At 39.1% G+C, this 18,828-nt stretch overlaps 1 protein-coding gene across 1 annotated transcript; it reads left to right on the plus strand.

Annotated features, from left to right (window-relative positions):
* The first annotated feature begins 1,357 nt into the window (after positions 1 to 1,357).
* On the plus strand, positions 1,358 to 15,412 carry PTCD2 (pentatricopeptide repeat domain 2). The gene is made up of 9 exons (XM_009865804.1): positions 1,358 to 1,457; positions 3,881 to 4,010; positions 4,856 to 4,973; positions 6,323 to 6,401; positions 7,574 to 7,665; positions 11,333 to 11,446; positions 12,950 to 13,024; positions 13,802 to 13,915; positions 15,108 to 15,412. Exons 1-9 carry the CDS (start codon positions 1,358 to 1,360, stop codon positions 15,330 to 15,332), a joined length of 1,047 nt encoding a protein of 348 aa, XP_009864106.1. The 3' UTR covers positions 15,333 to 15,412.
* The last annotated feature ends 3,416 nt before the right edge of the window (positions 15,413 to 18,828 follow it).

An 18,828-nucleotide genomic window follows, 5' to 3' on the forward strand; every position in this document is an offset into this window, starting at 1 on the left:
TTCACCCCGTGCCTGCCGCTGGCTAGGCACAAGCCACTACAAATAAAATATAATAAAATAAAATGAACGTCTGGCTTCCTAAATATGTATTTATTCTGGGAGGGTGATGTTATATGGACCCTGGGCCGCATCTGCTGGGTGCCACTGCACCTGGGTTTTGGAGTGTTTTCGAAGATGCTCCCTCACACAGCGAACAAAACGGGCAGGTGGAAAGGAAAGGGGTTGTAGAGCAGAGGGCTCCACCCGGGCTCCCAGCCTGCTGCACCAATGTTGGTGGAGGTTTCGCTCCGCTTACAGGTCTGTTAGACCCCTCAGAGATGTGAAGATCCCTGGTGCGTGATGGTCTGCCCAGCGCTCTTTAGGGGCCTTCATTTCAGAGGGTTGCAGTGTGTCTGAAGTCCAGCGTGTTGGTCAGTTCTTTCCCCAGGACGGCCTGGGCCCATTGCACACATCAACCATCATGTCCGTCTCCCTCAACAAGCTGAATTTTTGGTGTGGCTAAGGGAATGCAGAGGGAGAGTAAATAACCTAATTCAGGCCAATACTTGCTCTTGTCCCTCCCTGACTAGCATCATTCTTCAAGAAGTCAAAAAACTAATTTGAAGAGTAGATTGTGACAACATAAACTATAATGGTGACTCTCTGTCAAAAAATCATTGGTTGCAAATAAAAATCTACTGGAGAGCTGGTTTTGTGACAACAAAAACTTGATAAATAGCTCTTGCGTGATACTTTCGTTAAAGGACTTAAAACATAGTGCGGTTGACATCAGCAATCCAAGTTAATTTTGAGATTCCAGATCAAATGACTATCTCATCACTAACATCTGTACTGTACCAGATTTACTAAGTCTCCTCAGAGTTGCTACAATCCAACTAATAACCTTTGTGTTTTTTCTTCCTACTGTGATTGGAGCTTCTAGAATCATGCATTCAACAATAGCAGGGACAGCACAAGTAAAGAAAGGAAGCTGTGCTACCAGTGAATTGGAGTGACCAAACTGATGACAAGACATATCATTATAAAAGCTCTAAAGCGGGGAAAGACCTTATTCTTGTGCAGAATACTCTTGTACCTTGGCTAAGTGGAGAGGAATGGTGTCTCTGTTTTTTTTCATTTGCATATCTGGTAAATATGTACTTGTTCATCCTTGTGCACGTTGACTCTGGAAAGCTGTGACGTAATGCTCAGTTTCTTTCATCAGTGACATGAGCAACTGCAAATTCTTCCAGCCTGTTTTTAGTGCCACACTGCAAGTGGTCTGGCATCACGCAGTAGTTAACAGCAGTAATTCATAAATACAAAGTACGGTTGTATTAGACAATATGATGTAAAACTCAAACTTTCTCTTTTTTTTATGGTAGGGAAGCGCTATCTGCTAACAGAAGATCGTATAAAGTTACAAGAATTTCAAGAGATGAAACTGGCAATTAGAAATGAAGTTCATGGCAATAAAGGTATTAGTATTTGTTTCATAATCACCATTATTAATTTTAGCATGAGTCCTAGGAAACAAGACAGTCAAAGTCATTATAATACAACACCATTTGACCCTGTTTAAAGAATCAACTTATGTCTCACTCTTGCAAATTTTTGTAACTATAGTTATTGGAAAACCTAGGACTTTGCACAATGAAATATTTTTAATTATGCTGTGTTGGAAAATGTGGAGAAGCTTTCAAGTAGGCAAGATGTTTACATGAGACCTGGAATGTTTGTGTGCCTGCTATGCTGACTATTTCAGTCTATAAATCTTGCTTCAAATATATCATCATCAGAGAAAGTTAATACAAAGCCTAATAGCTACTTAACTATTCAGAGAACACCTGTGCCAGTATTTCTCTTTTAATCTGCTCTTTAGATTTAGTTAACTTATTCTTTTAGATTTTTTACCTAATGTAAGTTCTCAGTTGTACACCCAATTCCAGATGATATATGCTTACTCAGAATACGAGAATTAAATTCAGGCTTTCCAGACTAATGAAGGAGCAAGTTTGGTGGATTCTTATGATGGAGATTTTGTCATACTGTTTATAGGGCATACAAATTCCTTTCTGTAAGAAACAAATATAAACGTAAATCTGCCCTTAATATTTAAAAAAAGTTATGTAAAACTCCATTTCCTGCACCTATTTAGTCATATGCAGGCATTCTGATGATACAAAATGGCAATTGTTCCAGAGGATGCGGTATTTTTTTGCATGTGTGTGTGTGGCAAGGAAGAGAGAAATAATCAAGTTTAGTTTTATTTAAACCAGTTCTGGGACAGAGAGGGAGGTAAAGTGAATGTGACAGGAATCACAAGTCATAATGTTATTGTATTTTGCTATGATGATGTACTCATATTCATCCTGAGCTTGACATACATTGAATTTATTGCTGTGGGTCAATCCTTATTTGTAAAACATTATCTATGCATACTTACATGTATACATTCTTCTGATTTCACAGGATTCATCTCTGCATCTCAGTCTTGAGTAAAGGATTTACAGTTGCATGTAGCAGCAGCTAGGCATCCAGTAGCTGTGTATGTTGCTCTCTGGGGTGCTCAACTCTGCACCTCTTGTGCAGGTTACTACCTTGGAAACAGCAGTGACCCAGGAACTACTACAAGAGTTCACTTCTCTGCTCAAGACTAGGGGTTTGCAGCTGCAGCACCATTAGAGGGTGGGGGTGCCAGTTGGTACATGTGATTTTAATCTTGTATATGGCTGAATCACAGCCTTGAGATTACCAGCCCAAGGCCTTGTCCTTGTGCTTACTTTGTTGTAAGAAAATGTGCTGGATAGAGACACCTACATTTCACAGGAGGAAGGGAAGCAACTCCGAGGTTATGGCTATGTATAGAAATACACAGATTACATACCAGACTCTGTGCTTCCATCAATTTTGAAGGAGTTTAAATCTTCTTTGGAAACAGTTTTGAGTAGAAGTTCTTATACTCATTTGAATGCCAAGTAAGATTGATTTTGTCTGTTTTCTTGCTTTTTAAAAAAAAGACCATAAGGCAGAAAATGTCACATACAAAACTTCTTTGTCTCTTAAAATTTTTGTATTACCTTATGTATTCCATAACATACACAATGAAGTTAAGTTCACAATAAGCATCGTCTTGGTTTTCCAAGTTTGACATGACTTTAGAAGGGGAGTAGCTAGTAGGCCAAGAGAGGTTCTCCTCCTCCTCTACACTGCCCTGCTGAGGCTGCATCTGGAATATTGTGTCCAGTTCTGGGCCCCTCAGCTCAAGAAGGACAGAGAACTGCTTGAGAGTCCAGCGCAGAGCCACAGAGATGATGAAGGGAGTGGAACATCTCCCTGATGAGGAAAGGCTGAAGGAGCTGGGTCTCTTTAGCTTGGAGAAGAGGAGGCTGAGGGGTGACCTCATAAATGTTTATAAATATGTTAAGAGGCAGTATCAGAAGGACGGAGCCAGGCTCTTCTCAGTGATATCCAATGACAGGACAAGGGGCAATGGCACGAGCTGGAACACAGAAGGTTCCATGAAAACATTAGGAAAACCTTTTTCACTGTGGGGGTGACAGAGCCCTGGCACAGGCTGCCCAGGGAGGTTGTGGAGTCTCCTTCTCTGGACACATTCAAAACCCACCTGGACGCGTTCCTGTGTGACCTACTGTAGGTAATTCTGCTTTGACAGGGGGCTGGACTAGATGATCTTTCGAGGTCCCTTCCAACGCCTCACATTCTGTGATTCTGTGACTTCATGGGGACACTTAGGCATGCTTGCCTGTGAGAAGCTTTATGCATTTCTCTTGGTGAAAGAAAACAAGCTTTCTGCTTCACTGCATCTCCATGTTTCAGCTACAAAGTATGCAATACAGGCAATGGAATTGTCCGCTGCTATAATGTGTTTTATTTTCAGATCCGTATTTTAAAAGTATTAAAGAAAAATTAAAGAAAAATGGAATTATTCTCAAAAATGAATTAAAAAACATACTGCATTTATGTCAGACTTCATCTGATGTGGAACTAGCCAGAAAAGTTATATACAGGTATTTTAACAATCCAGGTAACACTCTTTTCTATTTTTTTTTTTTTTCCCTTCTATTAGATCATCTCAGGTTTCTCAGATTAGGTCTGCTGTTGAGGGCTTGCCCTAATTCACTGTCTATATGTGTAGTTAATTCCTTAAACTAAGACTATATTTTCATTTGCTTTGAATCTACCAACCCTTCAGAGGTTCTCAGATCAAAGGAGGGTCAAGCTACAGAAGCAAAGTTACGTCCTACTCTATGCAGAATGAATGGTGAGCCACACAGAAACTCTGTGTCTCAGATGGGAAGTAGCAGTGTGTTCAGTGGCATTTTCCAACCAAAACATGCCTGATTATAAACTGGTCTGGACAAGCAGTGGCAGGTCAGGAGGTTTTGTGAATTAAAACCTTTCCAGCAATTACAGTGTAGGAGCTGTAAAGAAAAAAGTCAAACACTTTATTTTTCTCTTTTTATTTATTTTTTAGCATAGGAGAGAAAAAGTTGCGGTATTTCAGCAGGTGCTGCTGAGATACACTGTGCCAACTTCCTGTGCTTTTTCTCTGTGAATAGAAGGTAAAATAGCTGGGAATTTTCGTGGCGGAGACCCATTCTATTACTAATCCAATAGAGGTTTCATTACTAGAAACAGAAGAGTTTATGTATTGCTAGTTAATTTATTAGTTGGATCAATACAGTATTTTTCCATAAAATTAATTTCCTGTTATCTAAATGTCATTGGCTGGTGCAGATAGAGAAGTATATGTCTGCCATTGTACGTACAGATCTTGCTATCTATGTAAAGCTGTTTTCCCTTGAAAAATTCCATTCCCTGTGTGATTAACTTTTTAAAATCTTTCTAACAGGTACCATGAACAGAATGGACTCACAGCCTTACATAATTATAAATTTGGGCCCCTCTTTATGAGACTATGTTATGATCTGGACCTTGAAAGACCTGCAGTAGAACTTATTAAAGATGAGGTGATTCCCCTATGTATTTTGAAAATATTGTTATTACTATTATTATTATTATTGCAGTAAGAGTGATTGTTTTGCTGCAGATGAACCTTGCGTAAGCTCCTAGACTTTAAGTGTATGTGTTGCAGCAGCAAGGATGTCTATGGCATTAATGTCACTTGGTTGTTATTTTTAAAATACCAGAATAGTAATTAAAAATTAAATGCTAATGTGACTGGTAACTTCATTATTGTACTTCTATATAATTGCATGCTTTGTTGTATTAGACCACTGTTGGAAGTGAACACTTCCAAGTTTTTATGTAGTTGTCCTCTGAAATCCCTTGCGTTACTTGGACCGACAGATCTATCGTGTTACTTTGTACTTCAAACTTCCCCTGATCTCTGCAGAGCTGTTACGATATTCCTCAACTCAGGAATTTGGCCATTTTATTGCTGAAGAAAATTAAGGACTTGGTTTTGAACATCTCTATAATGCTGTATGTGCTATTATGACAAGATATTAATCGTGCCCACAATATAATAAAGTCAGATGATTTAGCACAGAAATGTATCTTCAGAAAACCTGTGGCAGCCAGTGGAAAGTCATCTCTATAATATTAATTCATTAAGGCATTACATAGGCCTAGGCAGGAGTGGTAGAAGACTTGCTTGAGCTACTGTTCTTAGATTAGGCAGAGTATGTATGGATTTTATTTTGCTTTGGGTTTGTTTTTTGATTGAGATCTGTGTCATTAAGTCCTGCAAGTACTGTAGTACTTAGTGCCTGATGGATAGTTAAGGTATCGTTCCACGTCTTCAGACATCTCTGCAGAAATTTAGACTTAATACCTCTGGCATTTTATTTGGCTCTTCCAAACACACAGTGTGATTGAACTGGGATACAAAATACACTTACTCTTTCTTTGGTTACTCTGCTTGTCATCACTCAAACTCTCATTCTGATCTGTTCATCATACGATGCTCTAATTAGCAAAAAGTTCATTGTTTCATAGCAGTGGTACTTTAACCCAAATATATTGTTCATCATTAGCAAGCTGTAATTCTGTTGAAATTTTAGAGTTGCAACGAATCAGTTACTTAGAGACCACAGTCTGTCATTAAAAAAAAAGTTTAGTGGGAGTCTCTGGGAATTTCTGTTTCAACTCAGTGAGCTTTTCGCCATACTGATTTACTGGTGTTTTAGAGAGGTTACTTGAGAGAGAGACATTCAGGGAACCCAGAGAGTTAAATGTTCAGATTGTGAAGATGAGGCTTATTCCAGTAAGAAGACCTGCAAAATGTTGTGCACAGTAATAAATCTCTCTGTCCCAACTTCCTTATGATTTCTGTCTTTGCATGTTTCTTGTCTAGAATTTGCGTGGCTTTTTCTCAGAGAGTACATCATTCCACATTTTGATGACTATGTTGTTTAAAAAGGGCCGTTTTGAAAGTAAGTACTGTGTTTGCTAAGGCAAGTGCATTTTGAGGAGGATGCTTCTCACTGGAAGTGTATGTATGTGTATATAAATATGTAGGTATTTAATTAATATTGCTGTTGGTTAATGGTTTTAGAAGGTGAAACATCATGTAAGTAAGTATAGGTGTTGCACTGTATTATGTAATAAAAATGGAAGGCTGTATTTGTTTCATACTTCCAATGGTATTCTTACCATTCTCAGTTACACAGAATTCTGACTATCCAGTCGTGCTTGTTTCCTAAACCCTCGTCTCTGAAGGCTTCTCTTTGGTTTGTAATTTTCCATAGGTTTTTGTTTTCAATTTTCAAAGTTTGTTTTACGTGGTTTTTGGAACAGGAAGTTCTTCAACAATTTTTTGGCAGTTCTGTATTTGTGTCAGAGCAGGGAAGAGTACTCTTTTCCTTTGTTAACAAAACCAGACCGTAGCCTTTTCTTGGCTTGTCTTACTAGTGTGTCTACACAGAGTGACTATTGCCATATTTAAGACAAATGCTTCACATCAGTTTGGCCCTTTGTGATGATAAGGGGGAATCATCTGACCTGACTGAAAAGACTTTCCATGAGAAAATCTTAAATTGAGTATGGAGGAGGCTTTTTGAGCAAATGGCTTTATTTGAAATTTGTTGAACTCACAGTGCTTGGTTTCTTGACTTTTGACAAATCTGAGTTCAGCACTTGTCCTAAAAGTTGAGACTGAACCACTGTAAAAATAACTAGATCAGAGCCTGAATTTAATGCCACGGTGTAGTGGAGCACGTGCGTTATTGAGGAGCTGTTAAGAGAGTCTGCCTAAAATGTTGGAAGCTTTGGTCATGTGTTTAAAAGGCTTGCTTTCCAGTCAGTTATGAGGAATAAGAGTGGCTTTGTCAGGCATCTAGAATTTAGTTTTAGATTTGTATGAAAATAATAGAACAGTGGGGCCAGATGCTAATGCAAGTTGAAAACCTCCTTGCTTGGAAGGAGTATTTACATCCAGCTGACCCTAAATTAAACTTTTTGTAGTTTATTAATTTTTTAGAAAATAACAGATTTCAGTTGACATTCTTATTTTGAAATGGAATGACATACCATGTTGGGTTGGTTTGTTGTTTTTTTCCAGTTACTTAAATTTGTGAAGTGAGTAATACTAATGTCTTTTTGATAGGTGCTTTGGAAGTTCTGGTAGAAATGAAAAAACAAGGTATACCTTTCAATAAAGAAACCTATCTTCTTGCGTCCGCAATATGCTACAAACTGGTAAGTACTTCCAATTAAATGAAGAAAAGTATTTGAAATGCCTTCCCTATGTCTTCCTTTTTTTGGATTCTAAAATTTCCATATGTTCCCAGTCATGGTTTCTTATCTAGTGCAAGTATTTTAGACATACTTAAGTCCTAAACTGAGCATAGTATGGTGCACATATGTAATCATTGTGCATAATATGGTGCACATATATAGCATCCCATACAAACTAATGTCACAAAGCAAATCTCTAAAAAAATTATGTAAAAATAAGCACCAAGGAACAAATTTGATACAGTGTTTGAGTAGCTGATGGTATTCTTTCTCTGGGATATGTGCATGTCTTCAGATTATATGCTGTGCTTGAGACTCAGTACTGGTTTTATAGTCTGACTTCCTTAAGAGACAGGGCATAGATAGGATATGTTCTGTTTGTCAGACATCTCCCATGGGTTTCTACCCTGCCCCTCCAATAACTTTGAAAGATTTCTGCAGCTGCACCCAAATTTGACAAGAATTTAAGTTCTCAAATGTAATCTGTTCCTACATGCCTGATGGAAATGGGCAGCTGAGTAGAGAAAAGAAACCTGAATGAAAGCCTTCAGTTACAGACAAGCTGCCCTGTACACTTGAACCATATATTTAGCTTGGAGAAAAAGTAATTGAGCACAGTAAGAAACTAGCCTACATAGGTTCTACGAATGTTTCCTTAGAATTGTTTGCCCTTTGTCACAAAGTGAGATCCCGAAACTTTATTATTTTGATCTTCCTCTCCAGATTTGAATCAATTTGAAATATCAGCATGGGCCCTCCTAAACTGAGTAGGAAACTCTTCTTCAATTTGCCTACATTTTTAGGAAGAAAGACACTAGCCGAAGAAAAATTGTACTAGTAGACTAAGCTTTCTCAGGTTTCTCATTCAATCGTACAATAAACTAGTGCATATGTGGTAAAAAGGAGTTGTCCTGAAATGGTAGCTCAGCAGTAATCTACATGAAACTTCTGAAATTGCCAGTTCTAATGAGTCAGGGCTGCCTTTAGGTGAGGGGAAAGAGAAATAGCCATGTGACTGTGATGTTTAGAGAGTGGGGCAGCGGATGGTGCTGAGAGGTAACTGTGGAAGTTGTTGGCTGTTAAGAATGACTAGAGATTGATGGTTACAGTCAGTCTGGGGATGTTACCCGTTCTTTGTGGAAGACACCTTTTTTAGAAGGTTATAAATGTACAAAACCATGATGTACACTAAGCTACAACCCATCTTAATAAGTAGAGGTTTGCTACTAGCATCCACTGAGGCAATATATGCCACTTCAGTGTTGCTCCTTGGTCTGTACTCTGCCTGCTTAAGTAAAAGCTTTCAGAGAAAACCTCAGTGTTTCTCTGAGCTATCCTTTACTCCCTCTGCTATAGCTTCTCCCCATGTGTTGCCTGGTCTAGTCGAGAGGTGGCGTCCCTGCGCATGACAGGGAGGTTGGACTAGATGATCTCTAAGGTCCCTTCCAGCCTAGGCCATTCTATGGTTCTGTGATTCTAAGATCTTCACATGGTTCTTTCAACGGCCTGCTGTCAGAAGGCCTAGATCCATGGCATGTGTAACAGAAAGAGGTTCCTGAGACTTCTGTTTTCTGCTGCTCCTAGCCCTACCTGTATTTTCAGTAGAGAATCTGGCCCATCATTACTTGTTTAGTGCATTGATAAAAATAGAGAGGAAATTACTCTAAACTGTCACCCAGCTGTTCTAACAGCCACAATAAATTTGTGTTTATTTTTTTCATTAAGATAAAATACTGTCAGTAAGGGAATAAACTGCAGTAACCCTTTATGCACTAAAGAGGATTAGATGGAGCTCTTTCTAAAGCTTAATGTTTTGATTAGTGGTAGCAAGACAAATTGTGAAGCATTGAAATGTTTTTGCTCGTAATGCAACATAAGAACCAGAACCAGTCTTGAAGGGAAATGTCTTCAAGATGCACTACTTGAATACTGGAAGTAATGGTCCTGGTATCACTAAGAACAGTGCTGGATTTCTTGCACATTAATTCTTGATTTCTTCTGAATAACTATGCCAGAGACTGGTACAAAAAAATGTACACAGCTTAATGCTCAGATTATTGCTAGAGGATAAACAAAAGAATTAATGTTTAATCTTTCTGGGATGTTTTAAATCATTGTAAGGCACTGCTGTCCGCTAAGGTAACAGATGGTTCTTCTTGTAGTGCAGGAAAGGGCTATAGGCCTTCTGATGACAATAAAATATTTATGTAATAATAATTTTCTGGTGATCAGAATGTTTCTAAATTTTAAAAAACCACGTTTTATCCACAGGTTTCTTGTGTGGCTTGAAAGTTATTTTCACAAGGTATTTACACTGTTCAACAGTGGCATGGGAAAGCATCCCTTAAACACCTGAAAAATGACCCTACCCCCTTAAATCATGGTCAGTATTTTGCAGGAATGACACTTTGAACAGTATAAGCAGAAATCAACACCAAGTCCTGGGAAGGAAGATGAAGGCTTTTGTCCATGTTGGTTATCTTTCAGCTGCCAGCTTCTAAGTTTGGCAGGTATTATTTTGTTGTAGTCCAGTCGGTTCTACTCGTAATTTCCAGTGTGAGGAACATTGTTTTAGAGAGTTCGTAATCTGTGAGATAACATGCAGGTAAATCCATCGCCTTTTATGGGTCTTTGAAAAATAGACCCAGCAATAATGGAAGCTTTCTACATTGGAATACAAGCAAGTATCTAAGGTATCTTGTCAGAACACCTACTTTGGAAACACCTTGCAAGCCCCCTCACTGGAAGTGTTCAAGGCCAGGTTAGATGGGACTTTGAACAACCTGATCTAATGGAAGGTGTCCCTGCCTGTGGCAGGAGGGTTGCAACTAGATGATCTTTAAGATCTCTGCCAAATCAAACATTCTATGATTCTATGGTTCTAACAGAGGGTAGATTTTAAATAAAAGAAAGAGATCTTTTACAGTGAAGGTGGTGAAATGCTGGACCAGGTTGCCCAGAGAGGTGTTAGAAGCAACATCACTGGAAATACTCAAGGACAGGTTGGATGAGGCTCTCAGCAACCTGATCTGTTTGAAGATTTCCCTGCTCACTGCAGGGGGGTTGGACTACGTGACCTTCAAAGGTGTCTTCCAGCCCAACCCTTTCTATGATTCTATGATTTAGTCTGTAAGAGAGGCAAAAATTGCTGATTGTCCGAATTTCTTTAGGGTAATGGTGCCAAGTAGTTCAATGCTTAGAAAAGACTGATTTTCATTAAGTATCTAATGTAGCTTTTAGAATAAAGTTGAGACAAAAAGTCAGCTTTCTTTCTAATCTGGGAGTGACTGGAAGGTGGAAAGGAAAACATCTGTTGCTTTCATCATACTGCTGGGGTTCTTTTGTCTCTCGTAGAAGCCAAAGCAGAGCAAGCGTTAGGATAAACCGTAGTTGTTAAAATAATGTAAGTTATTTTTACCCTCTTCTCAACTCTGTAGCTTTGAATATCATATGTTGATGTTGTGTTTCTCAAGAGCTGCTGCACATAATCTGCTTGGTTGCATTCAGGTATGGGTTGCCTTGGTGATCTTGTAGTATGTTGACTTCTGAATGTGACTGCAATTGCCTACAGTCCTTTCAGATCACAAGAGAATAAAAAATGCAACATGGGTTTGAAATTTCTGTGCAGGACAATCTGGAGTCTTGCAAAATTTCTGCAAAACTGCTTGAAGAAGCACAGCTAAAAGGTGACAAGTTACCACTGCGAGCATTCTGTTTTGCTATGGCAACTGCTTTGAAGCAGGTACAGTACCTTTTTTTTCTGCTTCGTGGCTGAGTCTTTGTAGTTTTATTGTAGTAAGATAGTGATGACAGAACACTATCATAGAGGAAGCATAACTGAAGTGTTCAAGTACTAGAACTTTTAGGCCCCTGAAAGAGTAAGATTATAGCCAACACCCACACAAAGTGAATATGGAAATTCTGAAATCTAACCATATGTCTTGAGCCTAATGGACGGGTATTTTGTGTTAGTGACAACATCATATAGAATAGTTTTAGGAAATGAAAGAGAGTTGGGCAAGCAGTTTAGATGTAACAGTGGCCCAGTCCTGCAGACACTGCTGTTTAGTGATTGTTTCCTTTAAGAAGAATAAAATTACAATTAAAAACATTTGCACAATCATCTCTTTAAAATCTTTATCTTGGGAGGCAAACTCAAAGGCTATGATGTGTATTGCACTACTGCCTGGAAGGTGACCTGTCTTCCTCCACAACATGTTCCTTCAGGGGAAGGTTTTCATGTATATCATGTAGCCAAGCACAGAGTGAAGAGGCTCTGAGCCAGTAGAGGGTTGAAGATTGAGCAGGAAAATAACAGTTAGGAAATTCTAAAGTCTATTTTTTAGTCTGCTGTTAATTTCTGTATACAGCTGGAGGAAATTCTGACCCTTCTCTGTTTCAGGTCTAAACATAGGTCAAAGGCACTGTAAGAGATAGTGCTTTGATATTCACTATTTGAATGAATGAAGTAAAATTGTTAAAGTTTTCTTAGGCACTCTGGTGTCTTTTTTTGCACTGTCTTTGTGAGCAGACACACTGAGCAATACAATCTTTGAAATTAGTGTATTCATGTGCATGATAGCATGATAGGGCTCTCATTGGTATTAAAACCCAAAATCTCTGTTGCTTTATGTAATAATCAATTAAAATTCTTGTTTTGCAAACAGAATATTGCTCCACATTGCACTTAACTATTCCATAAGCTGCATAATCTTTGACAGTATATCTTGCTGTAAGATGCTTCTTTATCCCAAGTAACAGTAGTTGATCTGGTAAATGTCAGTGTAACATTTACCATCTACACAAATCAGTTGATAGCATAGAAGCAGTACTGTAAATATGTATGTCCAAAAGGTTGAAAGTGCTGGGCAGGATAGATACTGACATTGACATAAGCTGCACTTCATTTAATGCACTGGCATTTGCCAAACTGAGCATGTGTGTAACTCTTTTATCCTTTAGGTGCTCTCACGCTCAGTGTTGGTTACATGCTTCCTTTCTGTGCTGATCTGAGGCAAGGAGTACTGTCTCATGTGTTAAAGAGACAAATTGTGTGGGAACTCCAGCATGGGATGTTCCTTTCACAGGCTAGATGCTGTTTGGAGTCTGTGGGTCTTGGATCTAGATGCTGCTTTGTGATTTGTTGAAAAGTTGTGAAAGAATTGTTGTCTCTTGAATTTTTGCTGTGAAAGTGTGCTACACACGTTTAACTATATATTTTTAATGAATTATAATTTCTTCCTAGAATGATGTAGCACAAGCCAAATTTTATTGTTCCCAGATAATGAAAACAGAGAGCAAACTATACAATAATCTTAAAGTAAGTATGCTTGCTTCATATTGAAATCTTGTAGAGAAGTACGCTGTACTGGACAAAAATCCCTCATGTGCGAAGTAGCAGAAGGCCAGCTTCTTAGTAGCATAGGCGTTTACTGGTGCTGAGCTTGGGTTTTGGGCAATTTGTCAGTTGGATGACTTGCATTCTGAATTTTTAACATATTCCTGCCTTTTTTTAAAATTGCTTCCTTCCATTGATGGGAATTGAAATTAGACCAGTGCTACATACATGAAAAATTTCTAATTATGACATTGTGACTTTTTGCTTTCTTGCTAGGAAGAGATTTAAAAAAAACACAGCCTCAAGTAAATGCCTCACTTAGCTGTGCTCTGCCCACTTCACGCCTTCTTCAGCCCCATGAACCTTAATCACATGTGTATATGTAACAATTTTTTTCTTTAATTGCATGATCCAAAACCTGAGAGAAGGTCTACTGCATGTGCTCTCTAAGTGGCCTCTCTAAGCTATGGAAAAAAACAGTTTACCAACAACAGCTAATGCAGCTCTATCAGAGGATCTCTGCCTCCAAGGCTCACTCTTCCTTTCCAAGTTCTGTCTGAAAAAAACAAACAAACAAACCTCTGTGGAAACTGACGTTCCCTCTGCTTTCTTCATAATTAATGGATTTTTATCAGCACAGGACCTAGAAATGTATTTTGTCCTGCTTTGCTTCATGTCTTCCTCAAACACTTTAAAAAAAAAAATTATGTTCTAATGGTAAGTACCATTTTTGTGTTGTGGTTTTATTTGATTTTTAAGGTCCTTGTCCAGCTCAGATCTGGTTTGCTAGAAGAAGTAATAAAGACGTTAGAGGCAGCAGTGGAAGTAGATTCTCCTCCCTTTGTGAAAAAAATCAAGTTTTCTGAGCAGGTGGTAAGTGTACAATAATGACACGAGGTGTGTGGTGCTTGGGTGAGCCATGACAGTGGTTCAGCTACAGAACCTCGAAGTGCCTTGAGCTCAGTCTACTAAAGTTGTTTGGGTTCTGATGCATGGAGATGCCAAAGCACCTGGCTGGCTTTCCATGCTGTTGGACAGAGCACTTAGCTATCCAGTTCCCTTTTATATATTGTGCATCTTGCTCTTAGAAGTTCAAATTTCATCTGAGTGCAGATGCAGTGTTCCCTAACGGCATTAAATAATTTAAACGCTTACCTTCTATGCTATTTTAATTGGATGTAAAAATGAAAAAAGTTCAGAACACAGTGTTATTGTTAGGTTAGTAAAGACCTGTGATGCTCTACAGGGAAGTGTGATGTGGGAGATAAAAGGTTTTGCTATTTTACTGTATTTTTTGTATAAAGAATCTTTGTTATGATATTGACCAACAAGAAGAATTCCATCAGACCACATATGTGCCCCTGTTGTTGGGCAGTATTGCTGCTGCTTTTCCTGGAATTTATTAGTGTATTCATTCTGAACTTCTGAAAATAAGAGGTTTTTAAGAAGCATCTAATTTTGATAATTCATGGCAATAAATGTTGCATATGTCAGTGTTGTACTTTGATTTTGTTTGGCAAATTTTAACAGTCCCTAAAAAGACTAAGCGTTAGTCCTCACCCATTACTACCACAAAAACATCTTGATCAATAACAATTTTTAAGGGATTTACTTATACTTCACCTCATACTCCTTGTATGGTATAGAGAAATTCTCAGTGTTCTGTGGTCTGATTTTCATTGATTTGTACTGTACATTTAGTGTGATGATAATAATAATTGTAATTGTGCTGATCTATAAATTAGATTCCAGGAAGCAATTACATTCCTGGGTTTATATCGAAAATAACTGTACTAGTCTGTACTAGGACTGAAAACAGAACTTTGAGGAAGTTTTAAAGACAATAATTTGTCTCTAATAGGTATCCAATGCATTTCCACTATTGTCTGGTGATGTAGAATGTGTGCTGCATAAAATCCTCTTCTTAGGAGTTATTGCATTAGCTATGTATCTTACATTGTTTCCCTTTTTTTTTTTCTTGGGGTGATTTCTTGCGTTCACTGTGGTAGTTGAATGGGATCTTCACTTCCTGAACTCTAACAGTCTGTCATTTTCTCCTCCTTAGCTGGCTACAGTCAGGGAAAAGATGGAAGAAAACCCCAACCTTTCTGCCAGATTAAGAGATATTTGCACAAAACTACAAGCTTCAGGACGGATAACCATGTGCACACTGGAAGACATGCTTTTGCAGGTTCCTAGTTCAAAAAAGACCCCTAGGAAACTTTTTATTCAGAAGCAACTGGGCAGTCAGGCAGTTAAACCTCTTCAGTCAAGCCTGTTGTTGGAATAGTTCAATATTTGATGGCAAACTGAACTGCCATTAGCATCTCTTAGAAGCCAGGTTCAAATAAAATGTCTTCTCTCCTTATCCACATTGAGCAATTGTTTAAGTATTTTGTGTGTAACTGCATTATAAATACAGAGCATGTAAGCTCCACATTTCAGTTTTGATGCTAAAAACAAGCAGTGGCAGTAGGTATTTGTGTGTTGTTCAAACATGGAGTGATAGAATGGTTTGAAGTTTTTCCTCAGGTACTTAAATCAGGATTTCCCTATGCTAAACATCTTGGTGGAAGTCAACAAAATAGTATCTGGCCTGACTTCTGTGGTTCATGAGAATAAAATTCAGTCTTTTCAGATGTAATATTCTAATTGAAAGGATAGATGCAGTCTAGAGTGTAGATAAAAGTATAGAAGTGCTTTAACTGATGATTTGAATTATGTACATCTCAAAAGAATCTTTTGATCCCTTTAACAATGTTTTCTTCAAAAGCAGTACGTTAGTATGTTTTTTCATATCAAATGTGATCATGGAAGTGGTATGAGTGGTAGCATAGTAACCACCAACTGGTTGTTTTCTCACCTGAAGGAGATTCCTCAACAGAAGTCAGTCTCAGAGTGGCCCCACATATTACGTCCTTCAGATTTTCTGGTATTAAGCCTCCCAGGATAAACAAATGTTGATACAAGTTTGCTGCTAAGTCCTAACATGTTTATTAGAGCAAGTACAATCACTTTTTTAGACTAGAATTACATATCATGTGCAAAATTTGCTTGTACATAGACCAAATGATCATAAAAACAGTACAAAGAAGCTTCATGTTTAGCCAGCTTAAATAACTCCAGGCTAAATGTACTTGATTCTAGTAATAACAAGCTGGTTTTAACTATGAGTCCTGTATACCCAAAAATCTTTTCTCATTCACCATCCAGAATAGAAGGAATTGGGAACAGCTATACCCTGCTTGGCACTCAAGCACTTTTCATTTCTTCTGCACATGAAGCGATGAGCGTGTTGGTACAGAACTTGGCAGTCCTGTGAGCACAAGACTGGGTGGAACCCAGCTTGATAATCACCAAGGTGGGCCACCTTCTCTCCCCTTTGGCTTCTGTGCTTTTTATGTTGTTTCTCCTGCTCTTAAGCATATGTCAGAACTAAGGATTTTTTTCTGTGAATGAATCTGAGCGTGCTGTATGAAGACAGGGAGTCACTGTGAAGAAACAAGAATGTGTCCATGCAGAAACACATCTTCAGCCACCAAAGTGAATGTGGCTACAGAACAGGACAGAGGTTTCCTTCTGAGACTCCAAGACTGTAACTCATTTCTTTCACCAATGTGTCTTGTTGGTACTAAAATGCACAAAACTGGTACAGAGTGGATAGAATGGAAGTGTAAATGATGAATAGCATTTGTGAATTGTGTGCACGCATTTTCTGAGTGGTTGCTTAGGTTGAAGACAGCTTACTTGTTCTGTAATACTGGGTAACATGTCATTTCAAACACAATTCAGGAGCATAGGATTTTTAACTGTTTTCTTTTCTCTCCCATGGAAGTTCTGTAAACAATAAAGTATGGACCCTGAAGTGGTCCATCTTCTCTGCAATAAATTTGATACGTGATTTGTGAAGGCTGCTTACAGTGTACAAGGACTAGTTTAAAAAAAAATTAGTGAACTACTCTTCAGTTTACTTATTTGGCACTATCAGGACAATTGTTTGATGTAAATACATTTTTATAGGCAATAGAATCATAGCATACCAGGTTCGAAGGGACCTCAAGGATCATCTGGTCCAGCCTTTCTTGGGAAAACCAATGGTCTAGATAAAATGCCCAGCACCCTGTCAGTCAGATCCTGAAAGTGCCCAGTGTTGAGGACTCCACCACTTCCCTGGGGAGATTATTCCAATGGCTGAGTGTCCTTGCTGTGAAAAATTTTCCTCTTGTGTCCAGTTGGAATTTCCCCAAGAGTAGTTTGTACCCTTTACCCCTTTTCTTTACACATGACTCCTTGTAAAAGGGAGTCTCAGTTTTCTTTGTAGTGACCCTTTGAATACTGGAAGACAGCTAAATAATTAGAATTAAAATACTTAGAAGGACAATGAAGCTGGTGAACGACTTCAGGAATAAGTCTTATGAGGAGCAGCTGAGGGACTTGAGGTTATTTAGTCTGAAGAAAAGGAGGCTGAGGGGAGACCTTAATGCTCTCTACAACTACCTGAAGGGAGGTTGTAGAGAGGTGCGTGTTGGTCTCTTCAGACAAGTTATAACCAATAGGAAAAGAGGAAATAGCTTCAGGTTCTGCCAGGGGAGGTTTAGGTTAGACATTAGGAAAAATTTCTGCACTGAAGAGGTTCTTAAAGACTGGAAAAGGGAATACATCCTTAGATGTATTTAAAAACCATCTAGATATGGTGCTCAGGGACATGGTTTAGAAATGGACCTGAGGGAGTTAGATAACGATTGAACGTGATGATCTTGAAGGTCTTTTCCAACAATAATGATTTTATGATTCTATGGAACATGTGATAAGGTCTCCCCTAAGCCTTCTTTTCTCAAGGCTGAACAAACTCAGTTCTCTCAGCCTTTCCTCACATGGCAGTTTCCTAGTCCTTTGATCATCTTTGCAGCTATTCCCTGGACCCTCTCCACCCTGCCCCCATCGTTTTTGTATAGCAGGGACAAAAACTGAACACAGTGTTCCAAGTGTGGCTTGACAAATGCTGAGTAGAGTGGGATAATGTCTTCTTTAGCTCTGCTGGTGATGCCCTTGTTGGCTTTCTTTGCTGCTGCTGCAGTGCACTGTTCACTCATATTGAACTGTTAGCCACCAGGACCCCTTCCCACAGAGCTGCTCTCCATCCAGGCAGATCCCAGCCTGTGCTGCACTCCTGGATGGTGTCTCCCCAGGTGCAAGACTTTACAACTGTCCTTGTTGAACTTCACAAGGCGCTTGTAAACTCACTCTTCTAGCCTATCCAGGTCTTCCTACCGGGTGGCTCTCCCTTCTCAAGTTTTCACTTCTGCACTCAGTTTGGTACCATCAGCAATCTTCATCAGGGTACGCCTGATCCCATCATTCAGATCACTTACAAAGACATCAAACAGCGTTGGACCCAATATCGATACCTGGGGGAACCCCCTTGTGACTGGTTGCCACTTCGAAATAGAGCTGTTTACCACCATCCTCTGGATGTGGCCTGTCAGCCAGTTCTCCCCTCCACTGCATGGTCCACTCATCTAGACCATAAACACATCACTTTCTCTAGGAGGAGGCTGTGGGAACAGTAGTGAAAGCCTCGGAGAAATCCAGGTAGATGATGTCCATCACTCATCCCGCATCAACCAAATAGAATCATAGAATCGTAGAATGGCCTAAGCTGGAAGGGACCTTAGGGATCATTTTAATCCAGCCTCCCTGCCGCCAGGGCCGCCACCTCTCGACTGGATCAGGCAACACATGGGGACCGAACGGGAATTGAACCCATGACCTTGCCATTGTTAGCA

Source organism: Apaloderma vittatum, unplaced genomic scaffold (genome assembly GCF_000703405.1).
Source record: "Apaloderma vittatum isolate BGI_N311 unplaced genomic scaffold, ASM70340v1 scaffold7630, whole genome shotgun sequence".
In the NCBI taxonomy this organism is placed as follows: domain Eukaryota; kingdom Metazoa; phylum Chordata; class Aves; order Trogoniformes; family Trogonidae; genus Apaloderma; species Apaloderma vittatum.